At 41.5% G+C, this 27,419-nt stretch overlaps 1 protein-coding gene across 1 annotated transcript in view; it reads left to right on the top strand.

Annotated features, from left to right (window-relative positions):
* LOC122545235 (synaptotagmin-like protein 2) overlaps positions 1-23,218 on the top strand; it is a 206,429-nt gene extending 183,211 nt beyond the window's left edge. Inside the window, exons 12-15 of the mRNA XM_087980991.1 lie at positions 641-719; positions 2,525-2,624; positions 18,616-18,821; positions 22,493-23,218. Coding sequence (XP_087837117.1) covers positions 641-719; positions 2,525-2,624; positions 18,616-18,821; positions 22,493-22,632 — 525 coding nt within the window. The 3' untranslated portion in view covers positions 22,633-23,218. The remainder of the gene's footprint in view (positions 1-640; positions 720-2,524; positions 2,625-18,615; positions 18,822-22,492) is intronic.
* The last annotated feature ends 4,201 nt before the right edge of the window (positions 23,219-27,419 follow it).

Below are 27,419 nucleotides of genomic sequence, written 5' to 3'. Positions count from 1 at the left end.
AATAATCACCTTCTTCTGCTTTCTGTCTCATAGACAATAACATATTATCTTCAGTGCAACGTGATGTTTTCTTGGTTACCCAGATAAGCTGACACTGAAAGATGCAACATTGAATTAAAACATTAATAGCATTTTGTCCAGTTAAAATGAATAGCATTTTGTCCAGTTTAACATTTACTAGAATATTTTGCTTTAAAAGCGGAGCATTAATGGTATATCTTTTTTCAAATCCTTGCTGTCAAAAAATCAAGAAAGATCACTGAAATGGCTTTGATGCAACTTTAAGTTAAAGTTCAAAACCTTATAAATCTGCTTCCAATATTTTTACTGGTAGTAGAAAGAGAATGCTCTAACTTTCCAAATGAGAAAGTTAAAACAAAATTATTCTCCAAGGAACTAGATTTCTGCACAGTATGCAAATACACATGTGCAGTACAGCAGAAAGTCCAATGGACAGGGTAATTTTGATCCACTGACTGAACAATTTAATATTAAATATTGTGGTATAATTGTGCTGTAACCTTTTGGAGATGTCCATTGTGGCAGGATGTACCAAAATATTAATTAATTAAAATAGATTGAAACTGCAGGCGTTCACCTTTATCTAACATTATGCGATGCTACTTCTGTACATTTTCAGCCATCTACTCTATTGGAAGGAAACATCAATCGGGGAGAAATCCGTGTGGCACTTAAGTATATTCCAGCAGAATCAATAGGTAATCTTTCTTTCATTAATTACACTTGGGATCAGTGTTTCTAATCAAACACTAATTGAACCAGAAGGAAAACCCATATGGTTTCTCTTTATTCTCTAGAGTTTAGAAGAGTCATAGGTAATCTAACTGAAACATACAATTCCTCAAAAGCAGACTTTAGAAAATGTTTCCCCAGGCTAGGGAAGGTCAAAGATGGAGGTCAGTCTCAGACTAATGATATCAGCCATTTAGCAATGCATGAGTAGAGTTTCTTGACTCAATGGATTGTGAATCTTTGGAATTCTTTATTCAAGACAGAGGCTGATAGATTTTTGCACATAAGCTAATGTAAGAAGGCAGAGATAAAGTGGAAGATTAGCCATTGGGGATGAACAGAAAAGAAGGGCGAAATGGTCTACTTCTATGCATCTCATTTGTCTTTTAATATGTTATGGGATATGGGCATCTCTGTTTATTGCTGAGCTAGACCATTTCAGGGAATAATTAAGAATTAGTCACAGTGCTTCGGATCTGGAGTCACACCTCAGCAAAACCAGGAAGGCTGGGCTGGGAGACTTCCTTCCTTAAATGACATTAATGAACCAGATGAGTTTTAACAGAGAATATTTAATTTCACATATATTGATTAAATGTTGGGCCTCTGGATTTCTAGTCCAATACTGTTATCACTACAACACTCTTCAAAATTACTGTGCGTGGGATTGTGGTGCAGGATCGAAGGGCCGAATGCCCTATTCCTGTACCTATTGTCTATTGATTGCCTGATGTCTGGACATCGCTTAAGTGTGATGTTATTTTGGAAGCTCAAATGCAAGTTGAAAATATGCAGTAAATGACTGGACCCTTCGGAACATTGATGCGTGGAGGGATTTTGGGGTGCAACTTCATAGCTCCCTGAAAGTGGCAAAACAAGTGGATAAGTTGGTAAAGAAGGCATACAGCATGCTTGCTTTTATCAGTCAGTGCATTGAGTATAAAAGTTGGCAAGTCATATTGAAGCTGTATAAAACTTTGTTTCGGCCACATTTGGAATATTGTATGCAGTTCTGGTCACCACACTATAGGAAGGATGTGGAGGCTTTTGTGAGTGCAAAGAGCTTTATCAGGATGTTACCTAGATTGGAGTGGATTAGCTACATGGAGACGTTGTCCAAACTTGGATTTCTTTCATGAGACACTCGGAAGCTGAGGGGAGATTTATAGATTTATATAAAACTATTAGAGGCATGGGTGGAAAGTGGATGTCTTTTTCCCAGGGTGGAAATGTCACATACTAGGGGGCATAGGTTTAATGTGAGAAGGGGAAAGTTTGAAGGAGATGTGCAAGGCAAGTATCTTCCACAGAGGGTAATAGTGCTGGGAATGTGCTGTCAGGGGAAGTGACAGAAGCAGCTGTGACAGCAACATTTAAGGGACATTTAGACAGACACATTGACAGGCAGAGCACAGAGAGTATGGACTATGTGCAGGCAGATGGGATTAGTTTAGAATGGTATTGTGATTGGTGCAGACATAGTAGGCCGAAGAGCCTGGTACTGATCTGTACCGTTCCAAGCCAAACTATTTTAATGCATGCCATGGGAAATTAAGCAAAATCTTAACTTATTTACATTGCAAACTTTATATCACAATAAACTTAGAATGTAACAGCTTTTCTCTCTCTGAAATGTATAATCCTAGTATTTAACAAGTTCCACTGAACTGAAGTTCACTAACCGGTATTGTGTACACAATGCCAAAAATTGTGTATTCAAGCCTTCTAGAAGCAATCGATGTGTAACTGAAAATCTGCAATTTATTTTCAGATGGGAACATGCCACTCAATGGGGAAGTTCACATATGGCTGAAAGAAGCAATGCAATTGCAGCCTCTAAAGCCTGGTGGTGTAGACTCTTTTGTGAGATGGTAAGTTCTGTTAAAATCAGAACCATATTATTCGTTATATACCACTGCTATTCAAGAACATTAAAAAGATCATATGAGGAATACATTAAAAACAGTCTCTGGTATAACAGCACTGAACTCAGCTAAGAATGCTGTTGTAGGGGTTAAAAAATGGATATTAGATTTTTAAGCTCCTTTTCCACTGAAAATTAAAATTGATATTTGGTCTTAAGGTTTGGAAGGAATTTAGCATTGAACTTGCTGGTGGCCTCTCTTCAAGCCTAGATACCTCCATAGGCATCATTTCCCAAAGATCTTCAGTTTATTTTTTGCTGAGATTGTAAGATTTCTGTGGGGTACTCCTGTTTTTACTTGCTATCCTTCCAGCTTCAGCTCCACTCATTCATAGAACCCCTACAGTGCAGAAAGAGGCCATTCAGCCCATCGAGCCTGCCTCTGAAGTGCATTCCAACTTAACCCTGCAACCCCACACTCACCATGGCTAATCCATCTTGCCTGCACATCCCTGGATGCCACAGGCAATTTTCAAAATGTCCAATCCATCTAACCTGCACATCTTTGGAGCATGGGAGGAAACCAGAGCACCTGGCAGAAATGCATGCAGACACAGGAGGAACATGCAAACTCCACACAGACTGTCACCCAAGGCTAAAATTAGAGGAACCCAGGGCGCTGGCACAGTGAGTCAGCAGTGCTAGCCACCGAGCCATTGTGCCACATACTGTTTCTCTTGCATTTCTTATACCTTCTTTCAAAGTTGGATGGATAGACTGATGCTCATATATTAATGCCCAATGTTGCAGAAATCTGGCTCATTATGCATATCTTTTGGAATAAGTTTTAGATTTGGTTTTGTGAAGGCCACAACTCACTCAGCGGGGAGAGCCAAAGGAAATAATGTTAGTCAAGTGTGGATTTAAGCAGGAAAATCACTACTGTGATGTTTACCACATAGAATTCAGATGGCTGTTCAAGCACATTTCATAATTTATGATGGAGAAAGAAGTTGGAAGATTTGTTTAGTTTGCAGCGAGTGGAAGGAATCTACAGTGGTCCTCTGAGAGCCTAATGGCAGAACGCAGCCAGCCAGCTTGGAAAAGATAGGCAGAAAACATCTGCCAGGAGTTGAGAATCATCTATGGGATAAGTAACTGTACAGAAGCTTTGGGAGCATAATGTGTTATTAGGAAGCAGTTTTTAATAACTCATTCACAGGATGTAGGCATCACTCACCTGGCTAGCACTCAATTGTCCCTGGGATATATGCATTGCTGGCTGGACCAGCATTTTTTAGGGAATCAGTTATAAGACCATAAGACATAGGAGTGGAAGCAAGGCCATTTGGCCCATTGAGTCCACTTCGCCATTTAATCATGGCTGATGGGTGTTTCAATTCCACTTACCCGCACTCTCCCCATAGCCCTTAATTCCTTATGAGATCAAGACACCCAAAATCCTGGCCTCCACTACATTCAGTGGCAATGAATTCCACAGGCCCATCTCTGACTGTAGAAATGTCTCCTCACTTCCATTCTAAATTAAGTCCCTCTAATTTTAAGGCTATGCCCACAGGTCCTAGTCTCCCCGCCTAACTGTAACAACTTCCTAGTGTCCACTGTTTCTAAGTTTCTATGAAATCTCCCCTCAACCTTCTAAATTCTAATGAATACAATCCCAGGATTCTCAACCGATCATCATGTGTTAGGCCTACCATTCCAGGGATCATCCGTGTGAATCTCTGCTGGACACGCTGAGGTGTCCTTCCTGAGGTGTGGAGCCTGAATTATTAAGGAACTAATAGCAGAGCATTTGGAAAATAATAAGGTATCAGAGCAGAATTTAACCAATCAGCCCATCGAGTCTGTTCAACCATTCCATCATGGCTGATATGTTTTTCAACCATATTTTCCTGCTCTCTCTCCATAATCCTTGATCCCTTTACTAATGAAGGTTCTATTGATCTCTATCTTAAATACACTCAATGACTTGGCCTCCACAGCCTTCTGTGGCAATGAGCTCCACAGATTAACTACCTTTTGATGGAAGAAATGACTCCACATCTCAGTTTTAAAGAGTTGACCCATCACTCCCTCGGTTCCTAGTCTCTCTCACTAGTGGAATAATCTTCTCTGTCTACTTTATCTAGGCCTCTCAGTATCTGTAAGTTGCAATGATATCCCCCCTGAACCTTCTATACTCTGTAGACTACAGATAATGACTCCTTAACTGGTCCTCATATGTCAAACCCTTCAACTTGGGATCATTCTTGTAAACCTCCTCTGGACATCTTCCAATGCCAGCATGTCCTTCCTTAGATATGGAGTCCAAAACTGCACACAATATTCCAGAACATAATACAGCTTCAAAATTGCATCCTTGCTCTTGTATTCTAGCCCTCTTGAAATGAATGCTAATATTAATTTGCCTTCCTAACTGCCAACTGTACCTGCATTTTAACCTTCAGAGAATCTTGAACTAGGACTTCCAAGTCCCTTTCTGCTTCAGATTTCCAAAGCCTTTCCCTGTTTAGTCAACACCTCTATTCTTCCAACCCAAGTACATAACCCCACACTTTCGCACATTGAACTCCATTTGCCACTTCTTTGCCCATTCTCCTAATTTGACTAAGTCATTTTACAGCCTCTGCTTCCTCAACACTACCCATCCCTCCACTATCTTTGTGCCATCTGCAAGCTTAGCAACAATACCCTCAGCTCCTTCATCCAGATCGTTAATGTATAATGTGAATATTTGTGGATCCCAACATGGACCACTGTGAAACTCCACTAGTTAACTGCTGCCATCTGAAAAAGACCCTTTTATACCCGTCACTGCCTTCTGCCAGTCAGCCAATCCTCTATTCATACCAGTACTTTGCCCCTAACCCCACAGGTTCTTATCCTATTTCACAGGCTCCAGTGTGGCACCTTGTCAAAGACCTTCTGAAAATCCAAATAGATCACATCTACTGGCTCTTTTTTGTCCAACCTTCTTGTTACCTTCTCAAAGGTTTCTTACAAATTAATCAGGCATGACTTTCTCTTGAGGAAGCCATGTTGACTCAGCCCTATTTTACCATGCACTTCCAAGTATTCTGCAATCTCATCCTTAATAATGGACCCTAAAATCTTATCAACAACTGAAATCAGAGTAACCGGCATACAGTTTAGTCTTTCCTGCCTTCCTCCCCTCGTTAACGGGGTGTTACATTAGCCATTTTCCAGACCTCTGGGACTTTCCCTAACTCCAGCGATTCTTGTAAAATCACCATCAATGCAACTACAATCTCCTTAGCTATCTCCTTCAGAACTCTGGTCCGGGTGATTAATCCACCTTCAGGCCTTTCATGTTCCTCAGCATCTATTCCTTAGTAATGGCCAATACTCTCACCTCTGCCCCTGACCTTTCTGAAGTTCTGGTTTGCTGCTGGTGTCTTCCACTGTGAAAACTGAAGTCACATACCTATTCAGTTCCTCCCGATTTGTTTGTTCCTCATTATTACTTTGCCAGCTTAATTTTCCAGTGGTCCAATATTCACTCTTGCCTCTCTTTTACCTTTTAGGTATCTAAAAAAAAATCTCTTGCAATTTTCTTTTTACATTATTATTAAGGTTGCCTCATATATCATCCTCCCCCCACCCCCACTGATTGTTTTTAGTTATCTTCACTACAGTGGATTTTTTTGTTGTTTTTCCGCTGTCCCTGACTTAACTCATCAGCCATGGTGAGGTAAACTGCAGATGCCGGAAATTAGAGTCAAGATTAGAGTGGTGCTGGAAAAGCACAACAGGTCAGGCAGCATCCAAGGAGTAGGAAAATCGGCATTCTAGGCAAAAGCCCTTCATCAAGGAATCAGCCATGGTTGACTTATTCTCCTCTTAGTGTATTTCTTTCTCTTTGGGATGAATTTCTGCTGTACCTTCTCAATTACTCCCAGAAACTCCTGCCATTGCTGCCCAACCACATTCCCTGCTGGCTCCCCTTCCAGCCAACTCTGGCCAAGTCCTCCCTCATGTCTTTGTAGTTACCTTTACTCAACTATAATACTGTTGCATCTGATTCCAGCTTCTCCGTCTCAAACTGCCAGATGAATTCTATCAAATTATGGCCTCAGTACACAGAATTGCCTGTTCCTTCAATGGGTTCTACCACAAACTGTTCCACAAAACCATCTCGTAGACATTCCACAAATTCCTTTTCTTGAGATCCACTACCAAGTTTTCCAAGTCCGCCTGCATATTTAAGTTACCCCATAATTATTGTAATAGTGCCTTTCTTGCATGCATTTTCTATCTCCTGGTTTAGTTTCTTCCCCATACTCTGACTACTGCTGGGAGACCTGTATATAAGGGCTTATGCCCAAAACGTCGATTCTTCTGCTCCTCGGATGCTGCCTGACCTGCTGTGCTTTTCCAGTACCATGCTCTCGACCCTCCCTGTATATAACTCCCATCAGGGTCTTCTTTCCTTTGAGGTTCCTTGATTCTACCCATACAGATTCTATGCCTTCTGACTCTATATCACTTGAACAAAGCAATCCTGCCCCCTGTCCACCTGCCTGTCCTTTTACTCAGACACGGATACTTGGATATTTCGCTCCCAGCCCTGGTCCCCTTGCACATACATCTCTGTGATACACACAATATTGTACCCACCAATTTCAATTTGCTTATTCACCTTGTTTCACATACGATGTGTATTTAAATACAACACTCTTAGGCCTGTGTTGACTGCCCCTTTCTCAAAGCTGTCTCCTTTTCTGCTGTGCTTGAAGTAGATTCCCAACTATATCCACTCTCTCGGTCTTATTACTTGTTCTGGAAAGTGTAATGACCTTTGCTGAGACCTCCCCTCCTTTAAGTTTTTGCATAAGTTTCCATGCAACTAAAGTCACTCTCGCTATTTAGTTTAAAACCCTATCTACAGCAATTCATAATCTAATTAAGCAGACTCAGCATGACTTCATAAAAGGGAAATTGTATCTGACCAATTTTTTGAGGAAGTCTCCACCAAAATGGTTATATGGGAACCAGTAGATGTGCTGTATTTGACTTCCAGAAGGCATTCGACTCACAAGAGGTTAAGTCATAAGAGCACATGCTGTTGGACGTGGTATATTGGCATGCACAGAGAATTGGCTTATGGGCAGGAAACAGCAAGTGGGGATAACAGTTTCAATTTCAGGTTGGGTATCTGACACCAGTGGGATCAGTGCCAGGATGCCAACTGTTTAAAATATAAATTAATAATTTGGAAGAATGAAGTGAATATATAGTTCCCAAATTTGCACATGACACAAACATTAATGGAAAGGCAAGTTGCAAGAGGGATACAAACAGTTTACAGATAGATATTCATAGATCATGTGAGTGGACAAATCATTAATAATGGAGTTTCATTAACGGAACTGTGAAGTTTTTCTTTTTTGAAAGAATAAAAGATCAGAGTATTTAAATAAAGGAAAATGGCAGAAAGCTACAACACAATGGGACTTGGGGGTTCTGGTGCACAAAATACAGCTAGCACACAGATGCAGCAGGTAATCAAGAAGGCTAATGGAGAGTTGGCCCTTATTTCATGGAGGTTGGAGTATAAGAACAGGGAAGTCTTACTGCAACAGTGCAAGGTGCTGGTGCTGGAGAACTGCGAGCAGTTTTGGTCCCTTTATAGTCGGTTCTATTATTACGCAGTAGTTCTGTTCTCATGCTAACCTATGTTATAAGAAAACCGCAAAATAGCAACACCATTTTAACTAATGGAGCCATAATCACATTGTAACCAATACACGTTTTAAAAGTTCATGCTTTGAGAAACAGTGTCCCCAATTCGCCATAGCAAATTCACATTAATGAAACAAGTTTCATAGCAGAATGACCTGTATTTAAGGAAAAATATCATTTCATTGGAGACAGTTCAGAGAAGACTCACCAGGATGATCCCTGGTATGGAGGGATTGTCTTATGAGCAAAGGCTAAACAGGTTGGAAATCTATCTAAGTGGAGTCAAGTTAGGTAAAGGGGAAGTCCAACATCAGTCATTGAAAGCAAGCATGCAGGTACAGCAGGCAATGAAGAAAGCTAATGGCATGCTGGCCTTCATAACAAGAGGAATCGAGTATAGAAGCAAAGAGATCCTTCTGCAGCTGTACAGGGCCCTGGTGAGACTGCACCTGGAGCATTGCATGCAGTTTTGGTCTCCACATTTGAGGAAGGACAGTGTAGGTTCACAAGGTCAATTCCCGGAATGGCGGAACTATCATATATTGAATGTTTGGCATGACTGGGCTTGTACACACTTGAGTTTAGAAGGATGACAGGGGATCTGATTATTAAAGGATTGAACACTGTAGAGACAGGAAGCATGTTTCCGCTGATGGATGAGTCCAGAACCAGAAGACAGAGTTTAAAAATAATGGGTAGGCCATTTAGAACAGAGTTGAGGAGAAACTTCTTCACCCAGAGAGTGGTGGATATATGGAATGCTGTGTCCCAGGAGGCAGTGGAGGCCAAGTCTCTGGATACTTTCAAGAAGGAGATGGATAGAGCTCTTAAAGATAGTGGAATTGAGCGTTATGGGGATAAGGCAGGAACAGGATACTGATTGTGGATGATCAGCCATGATCATAATGAATGGTGGTGCTGGCTCGAAGAGCCAAATGGCCTACTCCTGCACCTATTGTCTATTGACTGAAGTTTAAAAGAATGAGAGTGACTCTCACTGGGACATATAGGATTCTTAAGGGGCTTGACATGGTAAATGCTGAGAGGGTGTTCCCCCTCATGAGACAGTTTAGGACCAGAAGGCATAGTTTTAGAATAAAGGCGCACAAGTTTAAAACTGTGATGCGGAGGAATTTCTACTCTGAGTGATGTGAGTCTTTGGAACTCCTTGCCACTGAGAGCTTGGGGGCAAAGTATTTGTATATATTTATAGTTGAGATAGATTCTTGGTCAGTAGAGGAAATCAAGGGTTATGTGAAAATCTCAGTAAAGTGGACATAAGGACCCTTGGATCAGCCATGACCCAATTGAATAGTGAAGCAGATTGGCCTATTCCTGTTCCTATTTCAGAAGATCTTATGTCGATGATATAAGCTGCTGCTCTTATGTGTCAGCAGTGTATGTTGAAGTTAGTGGATATGGTGTCAATCAAGCAGGCTGCTTTCTCCTGGATGGAATTAAGCTTTTTGTGTGTCACTGCAGCTACACTTATTCAGGGAAGTGGAGATTGTTGCATTGTATACCAAACTGTGCTTTGAAATCATGGACAGGTATCATGGAGTTAGGAGGTGAATCACATGCCATGAGAGATCCTAGCCTCTGATCTGTTCTATTGATTCCACAATATTTATTTGGCTGGTCCTGTTAAGTTTCTGGTTGATGGTAACCTCTAGGAAGTTGATGATAGGGGACTCATCAAAGGGAGATGTTTGCATTCTTTCTGGAAAACGGTCATTGCCTGCACTTCTCTGGTGAAAATATTACTTGTCATTTATCATCCAAATTCTGGATATTTTGTAAGTTGATGGAGTCATTGGCTTTGTGCTGTGCTCATTTGTCCTGTTTAATAATTCTCTCAGTTCTTCTTAAGGATTGAAATCACTTGCTGACAAAGACATCATCACTCTGGTTTCTCCAAGGTTGCTTTTTTTAATTGGGATCCAGTTTGTGAGCAAAATTCCTTTTCTTCCCCTTCTCTGGACTTGGGAGAGCAGCACTGTACCTAAAAAGATCTGCTCTCTGTTGCCTGAGGTGGGTATAAGCTCCACATCTGGCCTAATGTGTCAAGTGCAGCCATTGCCCTGCAGCCACCTGTGTGCAGGGTTATAGCTGAAAACTGCTAGTAGCATCCTCTACCTGTTCCGCCATCACTTAGCCATTGCCACAAGATTGGTGTCTCTTTTGTTTTAGCTGACAATTTGCTGAATAAGTTACTGATGAACTTGCATGGATGAGTGCAGCCCCAACAACACTCAAGAAGCTTGACACCATCCAGGACAAAGCAGCCCACTTGATTGGCACCACATCTATTACAAGCATCTACTCCTTCCACCACTGATGCTCAGTGACAGCGCTGCAGAAATCCACCAAAGATCCTCAGACAGCACCTTCCAAACCCAGGACTACTTCCATTGAGAAGGACAAGGGCAGCAGACATGTGGAAACATTACCACCTTCAAGTTCTCCTCCAAACTACTCATCATCCCGACTTGGAAATGTAGCACTATTCCCTCACTGTCTCTGGACCAAAATCCTGGAATTCCCTCCCTAATGGCATTGGGGTGTCAACCCACAGCAGGTGGACTGCAGCAGTTCAAGAAGGCAGCTCACTGTCACCTTCTCAAGGGCAACTAGGGACAGGCAATAAATGCTGGCCAGCAAGCGAAGCCTATATCCCACAAACGACTGAAAGTAAAGTTTGATTTAGCAGTTCTCCTTCTCCGCGGTGAGTTGCTGAGCTAGATCCCCCCATAACATCATTGTCCATTCTGCTAGCACCATTTCTGATCTTCCACATTGTCAGCTGGTGGGTACTGAGCCTGGTTAACCAATAGCAGGGGTTTTGAAATCCAAACTATTTCTGCCAGGTAGGCTGCCAGTTAAGGCTAACAAGTCCCACTAACCCAGTGTTGTCCAGTTTTAATGTGCTGAACACCAGCCTTCATTTCCCTGTCCACAGTTCTAACCACGGATTGACAAATGAAGGCAGGCAGTAGGCATTTGATTTGGAGGCTCTATTTGAAACACCGTCTGTATTGGTATTTTTGTGGATGAAATGCATCTCAGTTCTCTTAATCATCCCTATCCTTTCAAACTCTATGATCACTGTTCAGAAAACCTGTTTCACGCAGAGATTGCTAAGATGTAGAATGCTCTAATATCTTTTTTATTGTAATGCAATGATTATAACATCTTTCAAAAGGGATTGGACATTATTTACAAAGGAAAAATATAAACAAATATAAAGATTTGAGGAGCTAACTTGAGCCGAAAAACTAGCACTGGCAGAGATTTATTGATGTAAATGATCTTAATTTGTGCTGTAAATATTCAGATCCTATTTATTTAATGATTGATGGATTATTAATTTTAATCACATGTGACCCTATACTGACACTTACAGGTTTAATGTTTGCTTTTCATTATTTTATCACTCTGTATCAGTAGATTTTGTACCTGGAACTTTTCTTTAGGTTAAAGTGAGGAAGCTCCACTGTAATCAGTTTGCATCTTTTTCTGCTTTTTCAACATTGTGAATTTGAAGGTAAATTTCAGAAAAGGTTGATTGAAAGGCAACTGGTTTTGACACTTAGTCAATTGAAACTAACTTGGTAATTTAGATCAGCACATTTCCTGTTCTTCGGGTTCAATTAGAAGTAGTCATTCAATTTAACAGGTAGCCCAAACACCCTGGACCAATCTCAAAGCTGCCCACCGCTCTGTTCCCCACCCGGACTTTGGTAAATTAGACTAGATGGTATGCTGCTTCTCCTGGCTTGCAAGCAGAAACTGAAGCTTGATGATCCGGTACAGAAAATCACACAATGTTGCTCTGAGGGAACGGATGAGCACCTGCATGACTGCTTGAAGTCAGTGGACTCCTCCATATTCAAGAACGCGACAGCCAGTCAAAATGAGGATGCCACTGCCTTCACAGTCTTGAGCAGTAAATGTGCAGAGGACTGTATGCCAAGGAAGTTAATCTGAGTGTTCCCCTCCCAGAAACAGTGGATGAACCAGGGGATCCACTCCCTACTGAAATCCAGGTCTGAGGCATTCAAGTTAGGTGACCCTGACCTATACAGAAAATCTAGGTACGATCTTCACAAGCGATGCCAAGAGACAATTCCCGGCTAAACTAGATTCCTAGACCAGAGTCATAGAGATGTACAGCATGGAAACAGACCCTTCTGTCCAACCCATCCATGCCGACCAGATATCCAAACCCAATCTAGTCCCACCTGCCAGCACCCATGCCATATCCCTCCAAACTCTTCCTATTCATATACCCATCCAAATGCCTTTTAAATGTTGCAATTGTACCAGCCTCCACCACTTCCTCTGGCAGCTCATGCCACACATATCACCACCCTCTGTGTGAAAACATTGCCCCTTAGGTCTCTCTTATATCTTTCTCCTTTCACCCTAAACCTATGCCTTCTAGTTATGGACTCCCCAATCCCAGAGAAAAGACTTTGTCCATTTATCCTATCCATGCCCCTCATAATTTTGTAAACCTCTATAAAGTCACCCCTCAGCCTCCGACGCTGCAGGGAAAACAGCCCCAGCCTGTTCAGCATGTCCCTATAGCTCAAATCCTCCAACCCTGGCAACATCCTTGAAAATCTTTTCTGAACCCTTTCAAACTTCACATCACCTTTCCGATAGGAAGAAGACCAGAATTGCATATAATATTCCAACAGTTGCCTAACCAATATCCTGTACAACTGCAACATGACCTCCCAAGTCCTGTACTCAATTCTCTGACCAATAAAATAAAGCATACCAAATGTCTTCTTCGCTATCCTATCTACCTGTGACTCCACTTTCAAGGAGCTATGAACTCCAAGATCTCTTTGTTTAGCAAGACTCCCTAGGACCTTTACCATTAAGTGTATAAGTCCTGCTAAGATTTGCTTTCCCAAAATTCAGCACCTTGCATTTATCTGAATTAAACTCCATTTGCCACTTCTCAGCCCATTGGCCCATCTGGTCAAGATCCTGTGGTAATCTGAGGTAACCTTCTTCACTGTCCACTGCACCTCCAATTTTAGTGTCTGCAAACCTACTAGCTGTACCTCTTATGCTCGCATCCAAATCATTTATGTAAATGACAACAAATAGACAACCCAGCATCGATCCTCATGGCACTCCACTGGTCACAGGCCTCCAGTTTGAAAAACAACCCTCCACCACCACCCTCTGTCTTCTACCTTTGAGCCAGTTTGTATCCAAATGGCTAGTTCTCCCTGTATTCCGTGACATCCAACCTTGCTAATCAGTCTCCCATGGGGAACCTTGTCGAACGCCTTACTGAAGTCCATATAGATTACATCTACTGCTCTGCCCTCATCAATCCTCTTTGTTACTTCTTCAAAAAACTCAATCAAGTTTGTAAGACATGATTTCCCACGCACAAAGCCATGTTGACTATCCCTAATCAGTACTTGCCTTTCCAAATACATATACATCCTGTCCCTCAGGATTCCCTCCAACAGCTTGCCCACCACCGAGGTCAGGCTCACTGGTCTATAGTTCCCTGGCTTGTCCTTACCACCCTTCTTAAACAGTGGCACCACGTTAGCCAACTTCCAGTCTTCCAGCATCTCACCTGTGACTATCGATGATACAAATATCTCAGCAGGAGGCTCAGCAATCACTTCTCTAGCTTACCACAGAGTTCCTGGGTACACCTGATCAGGTTCTGGGGATTTATCCAAATTTATGCGTTTCAAGACATCCAGTACTTCCTCCTCTGTAATATGGACATTTTGCAAGGTGTTACCATCAATTTCTCTACATTTTATATCTTCCACATCCTTTTCCACAGTAAATACTGATGCAAAATACTCCATTTCGTATCTCCTCCATTTTCTGCTGCTCCACACAAAGTCCGCCCTGCTGATCTTTGAGGGGCTCTATTCTCTCCCAGTTACTCTTTTGTCCTTACTAACCTCACAAATACATTAATTGTGGCAAGGCTTACACGATATGTGTTATGGTGACAACAATGCATCCCTCCCTGACTAGCTCAAAGCATTATAAGCTTATTTTGAACAGAAGGCCAATAAAATGATGTCACCTGCCCCAACAGTCTTGGGTACACCTGTACCCATGGTCACTGCTGCAGATGTCAGATCCACCTTCTTGAGGGTGAACCCATGGAAAGTGATTGGCCTAGATGGAGTCCCAGGCTGTGCAGTCAGACCCTGCATGTAGCAGCTTTCAGGAGTATTTGCAGACATCTTTAACCTCTCCCTATTATGATGTGAGGTTCTAACTGGTGGCTCTAACATCCATCACCATGAAGTGCTTCAAGAGATTAGTAATGGCACACATCAACTTCAGTCTCCTAGATTGCCTTAATCCACTATAACTTGCCTACTGTCACAATAGGTCCACAGCGACACCATCTCCCTGGCCCCTACCTTCATGCCTGTAACATCTGGATAACAAAGACACCTGCATTAATGACTTTTGCTGCACCTTCAACACCATAATTCCAACAAAACCCATCTCCAAACTCCGAGACCTAGGACTCTGCTTCCCTCTCTGCAACCGGATTCTTGACTTTGACTTGCAGATCACAATCATTTAGGATAGACAATAACATCTCCTCCACAATAATCCTCAACACGGATGCCCCCAAGGCTGTGTACTCAGCCCCTTACCGCTCCTTATACTCCACATGACTGTGTAGCCAAAGTCGGCTCTAACACCATTTGCAAATCTGCTTTTGACACTACCATAGTAGATCGGATCTCAAACAACACCAAGACTGGGTACAGGAAGGAGACAGGAAATGTATGATGTAAAGACAATAATCTCTCCCTCAAGGAGCTGGTCATTGACTCCAGGAAGCGGAGTGGAGGACAGGCCCTGTCTTTAGCAATGATGCTGAGGTGGAGGTGATCGAGGGTTTCAAGTTCCTAGGAGTAAATATCACTTAAGAGCTAACCTGGTCCATCCACATTGATACTATAGTCAAGAAAGCACACCAAAACCTCTACCTCCTCAAAAGGCTAAAGAAATTTGGCATGTCTGCAAAGACTGTTACTAATTTTTAGAGACGCATCATACAAAGCATCCTATCCAGATACATTACAGTTTCGTAAGGCAACTACTCTGTCCAAGACTGCAAGAAATTACAGTGCCGTGAAAACAAGGACAGAACCCCCCGGTCCTCACCTTCCACCCCAACAACCTCCATATACATCGCATCATCCTTTGCCATTTTCGCTACCTACAAATGGACCCCAACAGCAGAGATATATTTCCCTCCCCACTCCATCTGCTTTATCTGCTTTCTGTAAAAACCATTCCCTCCATGACTACCTGGTCAGGTCCACGCCCCCTAACAATGCACCCTCTGTCCTGGCACCTTCCCCTATCACTGCAGGAATTGCAAAATCTGTGCCCACACCTCCCCCCCTCACCTCCATCCAAGGCCCCAAAGGAGCCTTCCACATCCATCAAAGTTTGACCTGTACTTCCACACATGTCATTTATTGTATCCGTTGCTCCCAATGCAGTCTCCTGTACATTGAGTGAGACAAGATGCCTACTCACAGAGCACTTCAGAGAACATCTCTGGGACACCTGCACCAACCAACCCCGCTGCCCCATGGTCAAATATTTCAACTCCCCCTCCCACTCCGGCGAGGATATGCAGGTCTTGGGCCACCTCCATTACCACTGCCTAACCACCTGGAGGAAGAACGCCTCACCTTCCGCCTCAGCACCCTGCAACCCCAGGGCATCAATGTGGATTTCACCAGTTTTGTCATTTCCCCTCCCCCCACCTTACCCCAGTTCCAACCTTGCAGCTCAGCACCATCCTCATGACCTGTCCCATCTGTCCATCTTCCTTCCCACCTATCCGCTCCACCCTCCCCTCCGATCTATCACCTTTACCCCCATCTCCAACCACTTATTGCACTCTCAGCTACCATCCCTCCAGCCTCACGCCCCTCCTATTTATGTCTCCACCCCCGACCTAGCCTAATTTCTGATGAAGGGCTTTTCCCCGAAATGTCAATGTTCCTGCACCTCGGATGCTGCATGACAGCTGCGCTTTTCCAGCACCACATTCTCGACTCTTATCTCCAGCATCTGCAGTCCTCACTTTTGCCTAGTGGAAGCAACCCAATCCATCATAAACACTAGCCTTCCTTCTAATAAGTCAAGGTTTTTTCCCTTGGGTAGGGAAATCCAAATTTAGAGGGCATAGGTTAAAGGTGACAGGGGAAAGATTGAAAAAGGACCTAAGGGACAACTTTTTCATGCAGAGTCTGATGCTTATGTGCAATGAGCTGCCAGAAGAAGTGGTGGAGGCTAGTACAAATACATTTAAAAGACACCTCCATGGGTATATGAACAGGAAGGGTTTGGAGGGATAGGGGCCAAAGGTTGGCAAATGGGAATTGATTAATTTAGGGTATCTCATCAGCAAGGACAAGTTGGACCAAAAGGTCTGTTTCCATGCCCTACACATGCTGCTTCCTTGGGAAAGCAACCAGTATAATGAAAGACCTCTCCCACGCCGATTACACACACTTTCATCAGGCAGAAGAAACAAAAGTTTGAAAATATGTACCAACAGATTTAAGAACAGCTTTCACCCCACTGTTATCAGATGTGTAAGAGACCTGTCATATATGTGAGTAGATCTTACTTTGCAACTTCTCTGCAGCTGTTACACTATGTTCTGCATTCTGTTCTATTACCCTAGTGTACTACGTAAAGTATGATTTGTCTGGTTAGTACACAAAACAATACTTTTTTATTTTATCTCGGTACATATGACAATAAAAATGTGACAAATCAGCTGATGTGATTTAAGTTTTAACTCTTCTCTGGTTTTTGAAATTGAAAGTTATGTTTTTTAATATTTAGTGTTTACATTTTTCTAATAGCAAGCTCAAAAAGAAAAGACCCTAATCAAGCTAACATAAAGAACGTCGACTAGTACAGCACAGAACAGGCCCTTCGCCCACGATGTTGTGCCAACCATTGATCCTCATGTATGCACCCTCAAATTTCTGTGACCATATGCATGTCCAGCAATCTCTTAAATATCCCCAATGACCTTGCTTCCACAACTGCTGCTGGCAACGCATTCCATACTCTCACAACTCTCTGTGTAAAGAACCCGCCTCTGACATCCCCTCTATACTTTCCTCCAACCAGCTTAATACTATGACCCTTCATGTTAGCCATTTCTGCCGTGGGAAATAGTCTCTGGCTATCGACTCTATCTATGCCTCTCATTATCTTGTATACCTCAATTAGGTCCCCTCTCCTCCTCCTTTTCTCCAATGAAAAAAGTCCAAGCTCAGTCAACCTCTCTTCAAAAGGTAAGCCCTCCAGTCCAGGCAGCATCCTGGTAAACCTCCTCTGAATTCTCTCCAAAGCATCCACATCTTTCCTATAATAGGGCAACCAGAACTGGATGCAGAATTCAAAGTGGGGTCTAACCAAAGTTTTATAGAGCTGCAACAAGATCTCACAACTCTTAAACTCAATCCCCCTGTTAATGCAAGACAAAACATCATATCTTTCTTAACAACCCTGTCCACTTGGGTGGCCATTTTAAGGGATCTATGTACCTGCACACCAAGATCCCTCTGTTCCTCTACACTGCCAAGAATCCTATCCTTAATCCTGTATTCAGCTTTCAAATTCGACCTTCCAAAATGCATCACCTCGCATTTATCCAGGTTGAACTCCATCTGCCACCTCTCAGCCCATCTCTGCATCCTGTCAATGTCCCGCTGCAGCCTACAACAGCCCTCTATACTGTCAACGACACCTCCAACCTTTGTGTCGTCTGCAAACTTGCTGACCCATCCTTCAATTCCCTCATCCAAGTCATTAATAAAAATTACAAACATTAGAGGCCCAATAATATAGTTATTTTTATGACTATCCTTTTAATATAATTTTAATGTGATTATTTCACATCATGTGATGCTATGGAAAAAATAAAATTTGCAAAATAGAGAATATCAATTTTTGTTGATGTTTTTGAAGCTGTTTGGTTATTTCATGTATGTGCATTTTATGTGGGGGTTTGAATACGTTATTTCATAAAATTTTGGTTTTTCACATAAGGTTACCATTTCCAAAAATATTATACATGTGGCCCTCAACAAAATTCACTACGTGTGAAGAACAGCTTGAAATAAAATTGATCGTTGTAGAATATATTTAACACTATCTGAAACTGCCATTTCTTTACTACCATTTTTTTCCTGTTTCTTTTCTTCCAGTTATATTTTACCAGATACCAGTAAGAAGAGCAGGCAAAAGACCCGAATAGTAAAGAAAAGCCTTAATCCAACCTATAACCATACCATGGTGTATGATGGATTCCGGTTGGATGAAATAATGGAGGCTTGTGCAGAACTATCCATCTGGGACCATGAAACCTTCACCAATCAGTTTCTTGGAGGAGTTCGCCTTAATTTAGGCACAGGTATGATAGGTTTGAATTGTAATTGTGTCGACAATTTACAGAAAACAGTTTGTGTTGCCGTGAGGATAGAGATTTAAATCCTGACATGTAGAGATGATGGGAAATATACTATAATATGTTCAACATTTCAATTACAGCTGTATTATAAACATATTTTAAGATGTACTAGAATGCTGCAGAGCTAGAGATAACTACACCACTTATTCTCTTGTTATAGCTAGTGAGAGTTACAGCTTTTAAAAAGCAATTTTCTTTTGGGAAAAATTTTAAATTCATGGTTACATTGCAGCTCATTAAACTGTTGTTTGCCACAAAATATGATAAGTCCCAATTTCCCAGTCTTGCTTGCTATTAAATAAAGTAATGACTTCAACAGAGGATTACAGATGTAGATGCAAAATAATGCTTTCCATTTGTATAGGTCATTATCTCTTTTAAAAAAAAAGCAGGCTAAATATCGGCCTGAAGTTTTTTGTCTTTGGAAAATTTGGAGATAGGATACAACCCCAAAAATATGCATTGGGAATCCTTAGGGGCACCAAACACTAACTGTGGGAATTGACTGGGAAGTTTAAACTTTCAATGGACAATTCTCAGGACCTTAGATGAAGATTTGACTCAGAGCAGAGTTGGAGACTTGGGAGAGATCAGACTTAAGTACAGTTGCTCAGGAAATGTTAGATCAGGCAAAACTATGTTGAATTCCTGGAATAACTACACAACTAATGCCTCCCACCTCCCACCATGATTTCTCAATTGACCTTCCAACACAGAATCCTCCCTCCAATCTCTTGATTTTTCCTATTGACTCTCAACTCCCTCCTGACACTCCGACATCCCAGTAACCTCCAACTCTTTCCCCTATCACTTCAATCCTCTGAATTCCATAACCTGATCTCACCACCCTACTGACCTGGCAAACCTGAAGGTCACTGGATCCAAAAACTTAACTCTTTTTCTTTCTACTTCACAGAGGCTGCCAGACCTGCTGAAATTTTCAAGCAGTTTCCGACTTTGGTTTTTTTTGCATTTGCAAACCACCCAGTACCACTCCAACATAATGGCTGCTCTTAGACCACCTCTTATATTTTAGCCCTTCAACATGTTACTTCAAGGCTGTCTATGACTTGCCTACTTTTCTTTTTATTCATTTACGGGATGTGGCATCGTTGGCTGGGCCAGAATTTATTGTCCATCCACTGTTGCCCTTCAGAAAGTGGTGGTGAGCTCCCTTTGTGAACTGCTAAAATCCATTTTCTGCAGGTAGACCCACAGTGCTGTAGGAAGAGAGCTCCAGAACTTTCACCCAATGACACTGAAGAAATGGTGTAACTTGCTTCTGCAGGTTATTTTCTGAGGAGAAAACATGATTCTCAAACAGCTACACAGGATGCACGAGGTCTTTTAGCTAGCTTTATCAGTGCTCTCTTACTTGGAGGTCACCAGTTTCTATTTTCTTGACATGGCTTTCTAAGCTCAGAGGGAGAGCATATCACAGTGGGGAGAACTGAAAAATGCATGGACATGTCAGTGTATTGCACTGTGATACATCATTGTCACCTTTGCAAGGAATCATCTGCAAAGAGACTACAGTCAAAGGGTTTGTCCAATGTCAGTAGGTGGCCATGGTCAGCAATCTACAGAGGTATGGCAAGTATTTCCACAATGAGACAAAAGGAAGGATTGAGAATAATGGAGGTGAATGGAAGAGCAGCTAGCAGTAATGCATGAGAGGTGGGGTGGTGATCTCAGTGAGTGAGTAGGAAGAGCATAAGGGTTAGCTGTTTGGCATGATAAGGTGAGTGATAGTCATTAAATTTACATTAGGGGGAATCGGAGTCCATGAGCCTTGGCGAGATGTGTGTGCAGTGGTAGAATATGAGCAAGTGGTGGCGCTCTGACTGTGAAGTGTCACTTACCTTGTAAAACATAATTATTGATCTTCTTTCTGAACAGCTGGGTATTCCTTCTAACTCAGAACACAGTACTGAGTTGGTTTGCTATCCTGGTCCAGCCTGTGTGTGTCTGGTGGAATGGCTTCCTGCAGCAGGTAACAGGATAAAGGATAGCCCTCCTATCCACCACTCAATGCACCAGCACCCTCATGTCGTGCAAGCTGTCCTTACTGGGCCATGTCCTCAGTGATATAAGTCAAGCACCACTCTGTAAGAGCAGTTCCTAGTTTGCATCATCTAAAGTACTATGCAACTGAGCTTTAATTAGGGCACCATCAGCATGAACACAGCGAGTCCTGGCAGTGACAAACACTTCTGCCTAGTCTACTGAATGATTCCACAAGAAACCTGAAGAGTTCAGTTGCATAAATAATAACATAAAGACAGGATGATTGCAAGAGAAAAGTCACTATGGGCCATGGTGGAACAGGCACTATGAATCTCACTTGATAAAACATTTTAACTGAAAACGGGCAAACTTCATTCATAGTTCTCTAGCCAACTAAATTGCTTTGTTGGATTGTCCTCATTTGTATGAATGATATCTGTCCTGGGGAATAACCTAACAGGTCACGTCTTAAGCCAGATTGGGAGTAAATCATTCTCTTGTCTGTCACAGCAATGTCTTGCAGCAATCTCACATCAGCTCTCCTGCATCAAAGCAGTCTCTGTGGTAAAGCTGCCAATTAATGATAAACGATGGCCAGTTTGTTTGGTGAATAACCCACCAGGAAGAAAGATCAGTTGGCCAAAATTATTTCACTTGAGACATTTACAAAAAGCAATAAGGAATTTTTCATCCTTTTTGTCATGTTACCTATGACCCCAGTGATGAAAGAATAGTCTTTTAACCCATTAAACCACAGGTTCATTTTTCTTAGTGGTATCCTATGACAGTAACACAGTAAATTTAGTTGGCAACCACATAAACTTCCTACAACTCCAATAGTAAAGGTGCTATTGATACTTCATAAGTGATTTTAACTTTAGAATGTTCATATAGAATAGCATTACTTCACCTCAATATGAGCTCTATTACAAATAAAACTAATAACATTAGTGGTTGCATGCATTAAGAAAAAAAGGATGAATTTCTTGAATGAAGAAAGGAAGGACATTATTTACTTCAACATTGCAATGCTGCTCCAGAAGTATAGTTGATGGGGAGGTGCACAATTAGATCTTTGAAATAAATGGGAGCTAAAATTTGACATCACACTGGCAGGCATTTTTGAATCCCAAGAAGCTACACCATCTGAGCTTCTCTGAGATGCTTGTGCTGATTTCATTATCAACAGAAAACCTTCTGCATTTTAAAAAAAAATGATACTGGTCAACCATTGTTCAAGACAGTATTATTTGGAATTTCATCGGGGCTACATCACACACACTGAGAATTAGGTTCAACTAATCTATGCCAAATTTTACACCCTAAAATGCCACCTCCATTCTAATTACATCTTCTTTCCTGCCCTCTATCTCCTTCTCCCTTATGTTTGCATCAAGCATCTCCTTAGACACAAACTGCTTCCACCACTCCTTGTGAGAATCTTCACCTTTTGAACTACTTATAATACTTCATCTCAACAGCCCACATACATTCTTCATTTTTATTAAACTGCAACAGTGAAAAGTATGTGTTTAATCTGTTAAACTTCCAACTACTAATCATTTTCACAAAGATTCTTTGTGATTAATTGCTTTTTTTTTCCACAGGTAGTAGTTATGGCCGTAATGTGGATTGGATGGACTCAAATGAAGAGGAAGCTGCTCTCTGGATGGACATGATATCCAAACCTAACCAGTGGGTGGAAGCAGTACTGCCTCTCAGGTCTTCTATGACAAAAAGGAAGTGATGAGTGATTTTTCACTTAATGCTTCCCCTGACTTTAAGTACTCAGATATAATTTTCATAATTTGCTAGTGTCAAGAAAAATGATATAAAACATACTGTTTTCATTTAGTATCTATACTTTAAGGGGTGATGGATTCTAGAAACAGGTGGAAGTTCAAAAGAATTGTAGTGAAGAAGAGTATTTGAAGAATGATAAAAATACTTGATGATGACATAAATTGGTCTGCTTCTGACAGCAAAAGACAGACCAAAACTAGAACATGAAAATTGAAGAGTTTAAAAAATTCATTTAAGTATCTGAAAGCAAAAAACTGTAAAGTTATGAGGATGAAGAGTGTGGGCGGTTAGGTTTTCTTTTGAATTATATTGCTGAAATGTGAAAAATGTTGAAATCATATGTGTTCATTACTAAAATGTTTATGAAATGCCAAGTAAAATGTTGAACAGATTGAACAAGCATATATCATTTACTTTGAGGCTAATTGTAATCATTTTGGCAAGCATTTTATTCAAACTCTTATGACTTTTATTGAAGTAAAATGTTATGAATATAGTTTACAAATTAAAACCTGAATTAATCTCTTGCTTCTAATATAGTGGATTTTTGAATGAGTAAGCTATTCATATCAAGTACAAAATGGGTACACCCACGTTTCCTCGATCAAAATCAAACCAATATTTAAAACAAGATCCAAAGTACATTGAGTTTCAAAGTTATTACATGTAAATGGTTTTAAATGTTATATCCTGTAAGATCGGTCATGCTGAATAAACCTGATAGATTGAAGTTTTGAAGGGGTAAATTAGTAATTGTTTTTAAAAGTGAAAATACAAAATCCAGTTATTTATTAAAAAATGAAGCCACATGATTCCATGATTTAAAACTGTACAAGAATCAAACAAACTTAAACATTATTTTAGACAATATATTGATTCTGGAATATAAGTTAAACATGAATTAATGGGCAAACTGCCATTGATTATAAACTGTGAATTGTACATCAATAGCACATAGAAGGCGCTCATGAATTGGCCCAGTAGTCCACTCAGATTTTAGTGATCACACTCAGTCACAAAGTCTTGCAAAACTTCATCTTCCGCAGATGCTCCCCTTCTGTAAGCTTCTTTGATCCGCAGTCAGTAGCACCACAAAACTAACCTGAGATTTCAATGGCACACATCTTGCGGAACAACTTTGATGGATCGATGTCAGCTGGACCGAGACAATGTTATCCGCAAATAAAAGAAACAGCAGCAGAAAACAAACTTTTAGCTTCTAGATCTTGACTCCACCTGCTGTTCACCTGTTCTGCTCCACTGGCCCAATCAACTGTTAGACTTGAATTCATTTATACCATTTCAAATTTTGCAAACAGGTTCAAACTGCTCAGAAGTTTTGGTTTCTACATCTCATCCTTTGTAAAAATGGAGAGAGTAATTATCCTCTTGCTTATTTCTGTTTTCAGTTATGGTCTGCCTCAAAAAATGTTCCCTTTAAGAAAAACAAAACGCTTTACCGTAATGAAGGTTTCTTTACCATCGTTCTGAAATGCAGGAAGTTCTTATCTTATTTTATCAGTTAATTTATTTTAACAGTTTATCAAACAGCATATTACATTTGCATTTCACTATTATAGGGCTTAACCAAAGCAAAAGCAGAAATATAATAGCTATCGCTTAATTCTCATAGGATGATCATAACATAGAGCCTATCTTTGTTCCTGATAGAGTATGAACAATTACATTGTTTTTCCAGCAACATTCTCAATTTTTAGGTTAAGCAGCTGCAGCATTGAACTCCAGTGAAGTATCTCAAGATTCCTCTTGCAGAACGTCTCCATAAACACCAGTGGATTATGATCAGTGTAAATTACTGTCTCTATTACATAATTTGAAACATACACTTCAAATTGTTGAAGTCAAGATTGAACATTTCCTTCTCCATTATTAAATAGCTTTGTTGACATGTATTACATTTTCTGGAGTAGTAGCTAATGGGATGCTGGAGACCAGTATGTACCTCGTAGCTACCCCACTCCTTTGCATACATCACTAGCATTAAAAAGTATTTTGAATGGTTTATTGAAATTCAGGGCAGCTAAAATACTTTCTATTAATACAGCCTTCAACCTCACAAAAGAGGTATGATGAGATGATGTCAGTTTAAATTGAATACAGAGGAACCTCGATTATCCAGTATTCGAATTTTGGATTATCTGAACGAGATCGCAGGGTCCCGATGCATGGCTAAACTATGTTATCCAGCTTTCCAATAACCGAACAAAATACTCCCCACCTGTGGCCGTCAGATAATCGAGATTCCTCTGTATTTCTCTACAAGTTTATTAATGGAGAAACTATAATTCTGAAATTAGGGACAAAGTTCCTGTAGAACACACACATTTTTTTAAAAATCTGTAGTATTTTCTGCATTTCTTTTAAAGAAACAATAAATTTGGTTTGACTTTAGCTTTTCAAGGTAAAATATAACCTTGCCCCACAACATGTCTCAAATAGATAACTTTCAACTTGGCAAACACACTAGTTGCCAAGTTCATCACCAAATCAACATTTTGTGGTCAACTAAATAGTACACTTAAGTATCCCACATGTTCCTCCCAAGTATTAATGTAGGTTAAAATACCATCAGCATTCAAAATGTAATCTAACATGTACTTGGTGGGGTGGGGGGGATGTTGGCCTTTGAAAGGTAAACTTGTGCATTCTTCATTCCAAATGCAATAATCTTGCACTGGTATTGACTTGAGGGATTTTTATGGCTTCCTTCTTCAAAGCCACTACTGAACAGCCCAAATGGCTTCCTTCTTCAAAGCCCCTGTAAAAACGTCATCCCATATTCCCAATTCCTTTGCCTCCGCCGCATCTGCTCCCAGGAGGACCAATTCCACTATCAAACAACTCAAATGGCTTCCTTCTTCAAAGAATGCAATTTCCCCTCCGACGTGGTCGACAATGCTCTCCACTACATCTCCTCCACTTCCCGCACCTCCGCCCTTGAATCCCGCCCCTCTGATCACCACCAGGACAGAACCCCACTGGTCCTCACCTTCCACCCCACCAACCTCCAGATACATCGTATCATCCTCCGTCATTTCCGCCACCTCGAAACAGACCCCACCACCAAGTATATATTTCCCTCCCCACCCCTATCAACGTTCTGGAGAGACCACTCCCTCCGCAACTCCCTCATCAGATCCACACCCCCCACCAACCCAACATCCACTCCCGGAATCTTCCCCTGCAACTGTTGGAAATGCAAAACGTGCGCCCACACCTCCCCCCTCGACCCCAATGGATCCTTCCATATCCGTCACACATTCACCTGCACCTCCACACACATCATTTACTGTATCCACTGCACCCGATGTGGTCTCCTCTACATTGGGGAGACAGGCCGCCTACTTGCGGAAGGTTTCAGGGAACACCTCTGGGACACCCGCAACAACCAACCCAACCGCCCCGTGGCTGAACACTTTAACCCCCCCTCCCACTCTGCCAAGGACATGCAGGTCCTTGGCCTCCTCCATCACCAGACCCTGGCCACACGATACCTGGAGGAAGAGCACCTCATCTTCCGCCTAGGAACGCTCCAACCACATGGGATGAATGTAGATTTCTTCAGCTTCCTCATTCCCCCTCCCCCCCACCTTATCTCAGTCCCAACCCTCTGACTCAGCACCGCCTTCTTGACCTGCAATCTTCTTCCTGACCTCTCCGCCCCCACCCCCTCTCTGACCTATCACCCTCACCTCCTTTCACCTATCGTATTCCCAGCGCCACTCCCCCAAATTCCTCCCCACCTTTTATCTCAGCCCGCTTGGCACACAAGCCTCATTCCTGAAGAAGGGCTTATGCCTGAAACGTCGATTTTCCTGCTCCTCGGATGCTGCCTGGGCCTGCTGCGCTTTTCCAGCACCACAATTTTCAATTTGAGGGATTTTTAGACAGGAAAGGTGTGGAGTGGGATGCAGTGTGGATTTATTAGAAGGATATCTGGAATACAAACCAGGTTTGTATTTACTGGCACTTAAAAGATCAATGGATGATTTGCCTGAAAATTCCAGGATATTAATGAGGAATGTGGTTCTGTCTATCTCACCTGCTTTTGTTGGTTAGGGAGTCGACGACTAGGGGGACTGTTCAAAACTCTCAGCCAAACCTTTCACTGTGAAATTAGGAAGCAGTTCAGTACATGGTAGAAAGTGGCAGTTAATGTTAGATAAATTCTTCATTTTAAATCTGAGGTTGATTGACATATGGTAACCAAAAGCATTTCCTAATGTGGGGCAAAGTTGGGTATATGGAATTGGATCATAGATTTCTCAGAATGGTGGAACAGGGTTGAAGGATAAAATGGCCTCTTTCTGTCCCAATGAAGCATAATACATTGATAATAGAAGATCATGTCCATCACTGGACAGAATTGTACCATTTTCCTCAGCTTAGAGGCCCGATCTCCCAATAAAGTGTCAGTCTATTTTAATACTAATGGGAGTGGAAGTTGCCCATTAAATGGCTAGACTGAGTGTAGCTGCCTTCTCCTGTTTCCTTCACATCTTCCCCAAATAATTACTCACATTGTACAAGTTGTAGTTACAGGTACAGGTAGTTCTTCTATAATGAGATGGTTGCATTCTTGTGCAACTCTGCGTTATGGAAAAATCATGCTCTGGAAACAGCACTTAAAGTGTTGGCGATGTAATCACGTTACAGCTAACACGTTTTAAACGTTCGCACTTTAGAAGCAGTGTCAACAATTCATCAATC

The sequence above is a fragment of the Chiloscyllium plagiosum genome, unplaced genomic scaffold (assembly GCF_037043375.1).
Source record: "Chiloscyllium plagiosum isolate Xiang-an unplaced genomic scaffold, Cpla_swu_hap1 HiC_scaffold_3, whole genome shotgun sequence".
Classification (NCBI taxonomy): domain Eukaryota; kingdom Metazoa; phylum Chordata; class Chondrichthyes; order Orectolobiformes; family Hemiscylliidae; genus Chiloscyllium; species Chiloscyllium plagiosum.
The sequence above is the reverse complement of the archived record's forward strand: the minus strand, read 5'-3'. Positions and strand labels throughout refer to the sequence as shown.